A 10557-nucleotide genomic window follows, 5' to 3' on the forward strand; every position below is an offset into this window, starting at 1 on the left:
TTGAAATAATCTTTCTTTTCTTTTGCTAATAAAATCATCCTACCCCCTTTCTGATAGAAAATCCTTGCATTTGGTATAATGTTTTTAAAAAGTCATTTTATTTTATATATATTTCACAGCGTCCTTTCTCCCTATGCATGCTCGCTTTCTCCTCTCAGATATAGTCTCCGTAGAAATCCCACCCAGTTCCCCTGCGCCATCACCATCTTGCGTGAGAACATGTTCCCTCCCCTGTTTCGATCCCTTTCCCACCCTCCCCTGCAGTGTCTCTGATTAGTACTTGCTTGCTCAGTTTGTTTTTAAATTTACTATTATTTTTCCCCTGCTCTCTACTCTGGTCCCCTACATTCGTCCTCTAAGTGAAACCATCCGGTATTTTTCTTTTTGCCGTGACTTTTTACTTGCTAGATGGGACATTGAGTAACTCATGAATCACTGAAAAACAGCCAGTTAGATCTCTAGTTTTGTTTTTTAACCATATTAATTACTTTTTACCTTTTTTTCTTCTTTCTCTTTTCAAAGACCCAGTGTCAACTGTTCTTTGCCCTGAAAAAGTAAAAAAAAAAAAAAAAAAAGGATACATGATCATAACATTGTTTATAAAACTGCACTGAAAAAAGTAGTGTTTTACAAAAAGCACCACTCAAGTGTGCCTTTTCAGAAGCCTGCCTAGTATTTCAAGAAAAATGTCAAATACTTAGACTAGAGTAAAGAGCTTTTTCTCGGACGGACCAGATGGCACATTCTACAGCCCCTGGTCTCTGTCATGCCCACTCAGCTGTTACGGCGCTGTGGGTACACACATAGACAACACATAGGTGGAATGGTGTCACAGTGGCTGTGGTCCGTTAAGGCTGCTCATGAACAGATCAACATTGCAATAGGTTTGCCCTTTGGGTCATAGTCTGCCGACGCCTAACCTAGACTTAGTTAAGAGATAATGCTTACCTGAGTTTCATCCTAAATTTCTTGTTAATTATTCCAGATCATTGTGTATAAGTTGGACACAGTGCTTTGTATTGTTCAATATAAATGTTGAGCAGCGTGGACAGACAAGAAAGCTGGCCATCTGTTGAGTGCTTCTTGTGTGGAAGTAACTATCCCTAGACTGACGCCCACAGACTTCATCCTTAGAATAAGTACATCAACTAGTGACTAACATCGATATTATCTTTGTTGTATAAATAAGAAAAATACAAATTAATAAAGATGTTGAGCATTTTCTGAAATTGGGCCTCCCTGGTGGTGAAAGGGGTTAAGTCTCAGCACTACGAAGCTTGTCTGAAGCCACTGCAGCACAAGCTAGATGCGAGCCAGGGAGGGACCCACATGGCACAGCAGACCCCTCTTGTCTCCCCTCTGTCCCCTCAGCAGTGTGTTTCAGTTGAACCGCCTATTCTGCTCCCCACTCTGTCTCTGGGGAGTCTTCTCACCCCCTGCACCTCTGGCCTGTACTGGCTCTTGTATGCATAAATAAATAAAATCAATATTTAAAAAAAGTTTCTGAAATTATAACGGAAAATTAAATATACCTAATAAGAATATATATATATGTGTGTGTGTGTGTGTGTGTGTGTGTGTGTGAATACTTTTCCCTTTCTGTCATAGGAGGGTAGAGAAAATAAAATAAATTTAGCATTAAAAATAGTCCATTTATAACCTAAAGATCAAGTCAGCTCTTACTTCTCTCTCTGAGGGCATCCACAGCTGAAGAGCTTCTCTTATTCAAGGTACCTGGAAGGTAACAGGTCATGGTCACAGAATAGCCGCTTAACACAAAAGCTACAATCCCACGCACAATTCACAGTGCCGCGGACTTGGGTGTCATTTCTCTGCCTCCCTTCTGAAGGAACCAGACGCCTCTGAGACGACATCTAAAGTCTTATTTCTCTGAGGCAGAGAAACTTAATTACTTATACAGCAATGTCATCACCTATGAAACAACAGGGAGAGCACGCATTTTTCTGTTCAGGTTGACATCTTTTTGAAGATTAAATAAAATCCTATTTGCAAAAGTGAGTGAGAAGTTATTTTCCCACCAATTACATCCCGCGTGCTGAGCTATCTGCGCCCTTTCCCAACAGATGCCAGGACCACTTGTCCTTGAGGGGTTCCCAAGGCTGCGAGCAAGGACACCCTCGTAACTCTAGCATGACAGCTGAATCTCTTGGTTCCCTGGATAAAGGTGGAGGTCACTCTGTCAACCCCACATGTCGCTCCTGCTGCGCTGGTACCGGAGACGAGAGGACGCCGACTCCCAGTATCCTTTCGCCACCATCCAGGCCCCGCCCGGCCCAGGGCTCGCGGCGGGTGATGGGCTCCCGCCTCCCTGCGGCTGCTGGCAGGGTGAGGCCAGGCGCAGATAACGGGGTGCTGGCATGGACCTGGCTGCTGCTTGTCCACGTGGGCGCAGGGCTTGTGTGGCGGGACACGGGGACTCTGGTGCCAGGATCCTGACACCCCACCGCGGGCCCGTGGCCCTCTCCTCGGCGCGGAATCCCTCCCTGGCGCGCGGCTCTGCTTTCTTAGACCCACATGGGGTCACCCCCACGCCCACCACCGCCTGCCCCGCTCCGGGCCCGGCCTCACCCCACCACCCCCTGCCCGGTGCAGCCTTACCTGTGGTGTCAGGTGCCTGGCTAGTTTCGGTCCCTGCCTCGTGGCCTCTGGGCACAGCTTTTGGAGAACACACAACACAGGGCACTTACTTGCAGGTCCCTGTTGCTTTACCCATAGTTGTGGTCTGCAAAGGATTTCCATCTTGCCCTTCCCTTCCAGCGGCCCCTTGCCCTCTTCCCACATCAAAGAGTGGGTCCACCCCTCTTGCGTTGCTCCTCACTGTCTCTGTCCTTTTTCTCTACTTCATATCACTTATCTTTTCCTCTTTGCCTTCAATCTGTATCCTTTTCTTCTTCTTTCTATTTTTTGTTGGCATGTTTCACCCGACCATACAATGACGACATTTTTACAAATGCTAGCATTTACTTTTATGTGATACTATTCTTTACCGGAAATAGGACCTGTAATGCATGCATGTATGTATACCTATGTGTATGTCAAATTCAATTATTAAAATAATTGTTCTAAAGTAGTCCATATAATTACTGTAATAAGTAAACTGTTGCCAGACTAGTTTCCAGATAGTGGAATACAGAAAGTGAGCAATATTTTCACACACTCAACAAGCTTCCGAAGCTTCCTTTGTGTGCCGGGTGCTGGGATGGAGCTGGCAGTAACACACGGCACGCAGCTACCCCAGGTTGGTATGTGTGCTTAGTATGAGCAAGTTGGCAGGCGCATATAAACAGGTGCATGTGTTGAGATGGGAAGAACATCACTGCATAAAAGTCAAGGCTGCATGACCCTGCAGGCTCCTCTGGGGGACAGCAAGGCAGGGAGAAGTTGTATGAGATCAGGTTCTCTCCAGAAGATGAGTTGTGGAAGCTGGAGTCAGGAGATTAAGGAGCCAGGGGGTCAAGACAATAGACCACAACAGATTGAGAAACAGGGGCAAGATCCAGAGTCAGCGAATGCAAGGACCAGAGGAGCAGAGCCTTTGTGAGCAGGTGCAAGAGTGACCGGTGAGGGTGGAGAAAGAGGTAGGCGGGGTTTTTGGCCATGTGGACAAGGATGGGCTCTGTCCTCAAGGGCAGTGCAGGGCACTGGGCTTCATGGAGGACAGCGTCTTTGGAAGATCAATGGCAGGAGCAAGACTAGGAGAAGAGGGATGAATGAGAACCAATAGCTTGAGTGCAAGCAAGACGTGCTCTAAGTGTGGACTGGAGGGACAGATTTGAGACATTTAAAAGGCAGAATTAACCGAGGTAGGTACGGACTAACCATAATCACATACCTCATCGCAGATACATGCACAGATTTATCTACTGATGCTGGATCCCTTGTTCTTCTGTTTGGACTTTGGGATTCTGTTGCTCCTGACTCTTCCCAGTAACAGTCCCCCCTTTTGAGCCTCACGCATTTGTCCAGGTATTTATTCCCTGAGGCTAACAAGAGTTAGCCTGCCTAAGTCTTAAGGACTTTGGGGCAACAAAGGAAGATATTATTCGCCGAAGTTCTTTGAAATCACATACTATGATCCAAATACATTGTGGTGGATATCTGTCAAAAACCATATTAATCTTGGAAAGCATTGGTGTTATTTCTGATTTGGTGCTTTTACAATCACAAAGGAAATGAGTGTCAACAGTATATCATAGATCTAAATCTTAGTGCTCTTGGGCACGAGGGGAGGTGTGTAAAAGATACCACCGTCTTGATATTTATTCTGTCTACAGCAGCAGCATGTAGTGACACATTTTGAGGAGGAAATGGTCTTGTTAAACATGAGCTCATAGTAATTTTCTACCTTGTTCCATTTTCTAAAATGCTGAAAGCAGTTTCCAAGATTAACTGGGAACATGATCGTTTTAAGTTGCCCAGAATAAATGTCTCTGAAACAGTAGCTTTGAATTCAGATTCCAAACCTCTTGCAGACCAAGGCTTGCCTCCTAATCTCCCTTACCTGAAACGCTTGCTAAGAATGAGCTGGAAGTTTCTGGAGTTTCTTTTTTAATGAACATTGAAGCATCACCACCACTGATTTCTGTGGAGAGAAATAAAATACCTGTATGGTCACAGTCGTGTCCTAGCAACCATGGACAGGGAACTCTTTCAAAAGAGTTTTGGAAATGGGAATCTCATGGAGGAGCAGAGATGCGATTCCTCCCACCTGCTACTGAGGCTGCATGGGGCCTGCTGGCCAAACTGTAGGAATCACCCCCCCCCACACACACACACAGGGACAACTTCACCATGGAGCACACACGCTGGTCCCAACCCTTCTTACCGTCTCTTCTCGTCTGCACTTGAGCATGCACATATTTGGGCCCTGGTCTCTCTCTCACAATCAGGTCACCTGAAGAAGCAATATTTTCAAGATGTCAGAGCTCCATCAGCCCTCCCCTCCATAGTCTCGGGGAGCAGAGGGCCTGCCATCCCCCAAAACCACTTTGTCTTAGTTGATGAATGAACACCAACTCCTGTCACCCTTGTGCCACTGAAGTTTTAAAATCCGTGTTGTACCATCAGCCCAGCCTGCTCATGAAAATACGCAGTGCCTAGCACCCGAAAATAAAATGTGTTTAACTGATAGGATAAAACTTTGGATGAAGCTGTTGTAGAAATAAAAGATAGGCTACATCAAAAAATGGAATTGTTCTTATATTCTGTCAAATGTTCTCTGCCTGCCCCCTGCCCCATACACACTCAATTTGTTTCCAGTATTGCCAGGCTCTAGAAGATAAAGGAATCATAACTTGTAATCTACAACTCAAAAGAGTAGTCTTAGGACTACTGACCTTGTAGACAGATTCAGGCTAAAAGACGTTATGACAATCATTTCTGTCTTATTCATCCAAAGGAAACAGAATGCTCAGTTTGGAGCTGAGATCCCCAAACCTTTTGTCTTTAGTGCAAATCAAAGAAGTTTTGAAGCTAATATTGTTTTTATACGTTTACAGCAGTGAATGGATTTGAGCTGCCACAAGTTAGCCAAGGCCTTTGTCACAAGTGCTATGACCTCACTCCGGAGGTTCAAGAATGTTAATACAGTATATTGAAAAGTGGGATTCTGCCCCAGGCCTTACTGGAGAACTTTGTAAGAGGCAGGAGTTATACCACATTGTTTCTAAAAGGCTATGGGTAGAGCTTTAGGAGTGCCTGCCAGGAGCCCAGGCTCTTAGTTCTGTCTCTTCTGGTAACATCTACATGTGATGTGTAAAAGAGCCTGAAATGTTCATGTCCTGGACTTTCTCCATCTGTGGGGTGGGGGGGAATAGCAGGTGTGATCTACCTTTGAAGTTGCTGTAAGCACTTTGTAAAGATATATCAAGTAGCATTCTTTCCTTAAGTCTGTCATCATGGGGGCACTGTCCAGAGCTATTGTATAAACTGAATTTGATGGTAATATCTAGAAATTTTTCCTTCTGTCAATTGAGTCTGATCAGAGTCTTTTGAGCTTTGCAAGCGACTATGACAAAACCAAATATAGGCAAAACCTGACTTTCCCTGTTTTCTACAAAATAGGAAGTGGGAAGGGTAGAAATCACCATACAGCTCAAATGTCTTGGGGACCATGCATCTGACCACCTGTCATTGCCAAGGCACCCCATTCATTGACAGCCACCATGCTAGCCAGAGTTTACAGTGATTTTTCTCTTGGCATTTTTAAAAATGGCCGACGAGATAAAGGCTTAGAGCAGGTAGGGGAAGCAGGCGTCTGAGCGCAGGTGCCTGAGGCCCAGGAGCCCAGCGAGGCCATCCTTACCCTCTGGGCCAGGCTCACTTCTTTGTGGGTGGCTCAGGGCTCTTGATGGCATCTCGTCTTCACTGACCCCTGAAAAGTCCTGCGTTCTGGCTGCAGAAGAAGCAAAAGCAGTGTATGACAAAGCTTGGGGTCTCTGACAACCCAAGGTGAGAGCCCCTTTTAGACCTCCAGGATTCCCCCCATGGGCTGAGGTCAGCGATTTACCCCTCCCCGTCACCCTGGTTTGAGGCTGAGGTCTCCCGTGGGCATCTGTCTTTGTCCTGCCCCATCCAGCTTTCCCTCCTTCGCTACTTGTCTACTTTGGGACGTGTTGATCTGTCTGGATTGTGTATTTCTCTGCGCTTCTCTCCCGGGACAGTGTTGGAAGTCTGGCCTTGAGGAAGCCCATCCCCTACTGGGCTGCTTCCAAGAAGATAATGTGAAACAGAACCCCACTCTTTCACTTCTGAACCTTGTGGGATGTTTACTCAAGGAAAAAAAAATGAAATTGTATTGTGGTTAAGTCATCCATTTCTTTGCGTTTATGTGTTACAGTGATTGCCTAACTAATCCAAAGTGACAGTAAAACCATTTAAAATTAATCCAAATTAGGGTTCTCCCTGGTGGCACAACGGGTTAAAGCACTACAGTATGAAGCTCTCCGAAGCCACTGCAGCACCATCCCCCACCAGGGAGCTGCCACCCATGGCGCGGCAGACCTCTCCTGACCCGCCCGCTGCTCCCCTCAGCAGTGGACTTCCTCAGTCTGCCTGTTCTGCTCCCCACTCTGTCTCTGGCGAGTCCTCTCACCCACCACACCTCTGGCCTGTACCCCAGTTCTGTAAGCATAAATAAATAAATCTTAGGAAAAAAATCAATCCAAATTATATATTACTTTGACAGATGCAGTAAAGAATGAGAATGATCTTCCGTAGAACCACAAAACTTTCTTACGTGTTTTCCTTCTTTTAAGAAAGTTTTTTCCACACCTGGACTCCATGAGGTAAGAGGGAAGAAACGATCATTTGTACACAAAGGTTTTAAAATTTGATGACAGCTGACAGGGCAGCTAGGTTTGCGTCACGGCGATGTTCAGATGTTATTTCCCCCAACCTCTGAGTCCAGAGCGGTGGCCCAGCGCCTCGCCCTGAGCCCCTGCTGGACTGTCCTTCGTCCTTCCTGTGTGACTTTGTAATGATTCATCAACATGACTAGCTCCAGTCCTCTCACCTATAAAGCTGGAAACTCAGCTACCTGACGTCTCTGTTAAGATTTTTGTGAAAAGAAAATGAAATTTTACAGGGCTCATAAAAGCCCTGTTAAAGTATGTAAGTCAATAGGGTTGAGAGTAGTCTGTCCTGAAGTCATTTTTCTATCCATAATTGAATAAGCACATGCTATTCAATTTGAATACTTCCTAAATTGGAGACTAGTGACAACATGGTCCACATGTTGATCATGGAAAACTGCTTACTAGGCTGGGCAGAATATAAAGCATGTTGGAGAATAAGCACCTTACTTCAACTCCTGAGTGTTCAGAGGTGTGGTAGTGTGTAGTGAGAAGGTGTCATTGAACTAGGATACTTTTGCTATATTTTCAATATATCAGTCAACGAGGCTCACCCATTTAAACCACAGCCTATAAAGTCTCATTTCTTCCATTTCCCAATAGGGTCAGAGAAATTAAGTGCAAAAAATGGGATCTAGAAGTAGTAGAATCAGGGCATACAGAGAACACTCGGAATGAGATTATCAGGAAGCCAGCTCTCTGGATTTAGACTTTCATGGCCGTCGACCAGGAACGTGATCTTTCTAGTCTTGGTGCAATGCAGGGCCCAGAGCTGTAGCCATGTGGTCTCTTGCAAAGCAGTGGTGAGAGTGGACATCCTTGTCTTATTCCTGACCTTCAGAAGAAGGATGTCAGCTTTTCACCATTGAGAATGACATTGGCTATGGGTTTGTCATATATGGCCTTTATTGTGTGAAGGTATGTTCCTTCTATTCCAAGAGTTTCAAGTGCCTTCATGGATGCTGGACTTTGTCAAATGCTTTCTCTGTATCTATTGATATAATCATATGGTTTTTTCCCCCTTTTTGTTGATGTATTGGATTACATTAATTGATTGTCGAATGTTGAAGCATCCCTGTGCCCCAGAATATAACCCAATTAGTCAAGGTGGATTATCTCTTTGACGCATTGTTGGATTCTATTAGCTAGGACTTTATTTAGGATTTCTGCATCAGTGTTCCTTTGTGGTCTTTCTTCTTCCTGTCAGCCTCCTGCTTTGTTCTGTTCTGCATACTCTTGTGCCTCTGTTGCTGGTGGGCATGATTTCTAACTACTCTTGCTGTGGTGTGAATATGTCTGCCTGGTGTCTAAGCCTCTGTGGCCGGGTACACATCCAGACACTTCAGTTGCGGGACATGTCCTGAGCTGTGCTTTGTTCCAAGACCTCCTGTTTCTCCGGCCCCCCACTGTGTGAAATTGGGTCTGTAGTCTCAGCCACTAATAGCCAGGGGTCTCTTGTGGGGTTCTGCTTCTTCCATTAACACACTGAGTCCTAGTCTCTGGGAGGTGCCTACAAGAAGTGCCTGGGTGGGCTGATATTCTCTGTTGAACTTCTCATTCTTCTAGGCATGTTTTGGCAAAATACCGTTGACCTTTGTAGCCTTCTGAGTCCCAGGTTTCTTCTGTATCTGACTAGCCGTCTCCACCAAACCGCTGCCAAACAGTCCCTCTTTACCTCCTAGGCAATATGAGCTGTTGTGCAGGCAGGGGCGGGGAGTGGGTAGAGAGCTGCAAGCCTTCCAGCTGCGCCAGCTGGAGAGCCGTCTCTGTGTTTAAGTATTTTTTTAAAACCATATTTTTTGTTAAGGTCATGCTGGTTTACATAATGGTGTGTATGATTTAGGGATATTGGTTCTCCCCTCTTCAGATGTCTACCATGCGCCATGCCCATCACCAAGGCCCCCAGAATCCTTCACTACAGATCACTGAAAAATGATTCTCTAGGGGACTCAGTGGGTGGCCAAGGAACCAATGTGTGAGAAAATTCTCCAGTAAGACAGTTTGGAAGTAGTCAGTGCCCACGCAAGGTTCAGCCACACTCTGGCCACCCCGGCTGCTCTCCTAAGCCACCTGCCTTGTGGCTAGAAATGCCTGTTTGCACCTCAGCTTCCTACATTCTTACCCTCCCACTGGCCACTCCACATGGCCCTCACCTCTGCAGTTTCTCCTGCAGGGGGACCAGGAAGACCCTGTGCTCAAGATGGGGAACCTGCTACTGCTCACAAACTGCCCACAGACGGCCTGCACATCCAGAAATAACATCCTGTGTCTGAGCCTCAGGCACTCTGGGGCATCTATCTTCAGCACAGCCTGGGCCAGGAGACATCAGAACATGCACTTTACAGACTGAAGTGCCTTTGTCTGTGCTTTGAGCACGTGGAATGCACAGGCCACGGCCGCCACTCTCATCTCAAGAAAAAGTGTTGCTTGTGCTTGTCATTGGTCCTTTCCTGGTGTGGTGCCCTGAGGTACTTTCCTGACATTCTGTGTCTAGAAGGTAGGAAGGAAAACGAAACAGCTGTACACTGAAGAGCGATGGGTCTCACGCTGCACAGTGGTTGGGGAAAGACATTCTGAGAGCCATTTGGAGTTTTAAATCTACACAGGAAATGGTACAGAACCCAGGAAGCTGAGATTCTGTTCCCTATCTCCGTGTGATTTTGCAGAATCTGCACCCCTGCGTCTCAGCGAGGGGCCGGTCCCCCCACCAACCTTAAAATTTGGTGGAAAGGAAAAGCCAGTATTACTTGCAAAGGTCCTCTGAAAAATCCTTGGCTTGCTGAAGAACTCTGCCAAAAACAACCCATCGGGCTTCAGGACCCTTGATCTGAAGTCTTGATTTCTGTTAACCCCAGCTAGCAGAGGAGTTCTTTTCGTAAGAGTCAAAGTTTGTGACCAGAGAACAAGACCTACCAGTAAAGGAATCTTCAGCTTTTTCTCTGTAGCAATCACTATCTAAACCCAACACTTTACAGGCAGAACAACTAGTTTTAAAACAAACTCATTACTTTGGTAGCCAATTTCCACAGTATCGCCAATAGATGGGTGCAGAAGTGGGTTAGTAATAGGCCATCAACAGTACAGGGAACACCTGTTACGGTTTCCTGCCTTTCTGCACTTCCCTGAAATTGCAAGTAAAACAAATGTATGGAGCAGAGTCCAGGATAAAGCTGGCCCTTGCAGC

At 46.0% G+C, this 10557-nt stretch overlaps 1 protein-coding gene across 1 annotated transcript in view; it reads right to left on the reverse strand.

Annotated features, from left to right (window-relative positions):
- LOC101631006 (nuclear autoantigen Sp-100-like) overlaps positions 1 to 10170 on the reverse strand; it is a 15726-nt gene extending 5556 nt beyond the window's left edge. Inside the window, exons 1-7 of the mRNA XM_012726143.1 lie at positions 10121 to 10170; positions 6326 to 6415; positions 4847 to 4915; positions 4523 to 4603; positions 2620 to 2676; positions 1684 to 1734; positions 496 to 546 (exon numbers count right to left, since the gene is read on the reverse strand). Coding sequence (XP_012581597.1) covers positions 496 to 546; positions 1684 to 1734; positions 2620 to 2676; positions 4523 to 4603; positions 4847 to 4915; positions 6326 to 6377 — 361 coding nt within the window. The 5' untranslated portion in view covers positions 6378 to 6415; positions 10121 to 10170. The remainder of the gene's footprint in view (positions 1 to 495; positions 547 to 1683; positions 1735 to 2619; positions 2677 to 4522; positions 4604 to 4846; positions 4916 to 6325; positions 6416 to 10120) is intronic.
- Between the last annotated feature and the right edge of the window lie 387 nt (positions 10171 to 10557).

Source organism: Condylura cristata, unplaced genomic scaffold, assembly GCF_000260355.1.
Source record: "Condylura cristata isolate star-nosed mole 26May11 unplaced genomic scaffold, ConCri1.0 scaffold00002, whole genome shotgun sequence".
Lineage (NCBI taxonomy): Eukaryota > Metazoa > Chordata > Mammalia > Eulipotyphla > Talpidae > Condylura > Condylura cristata.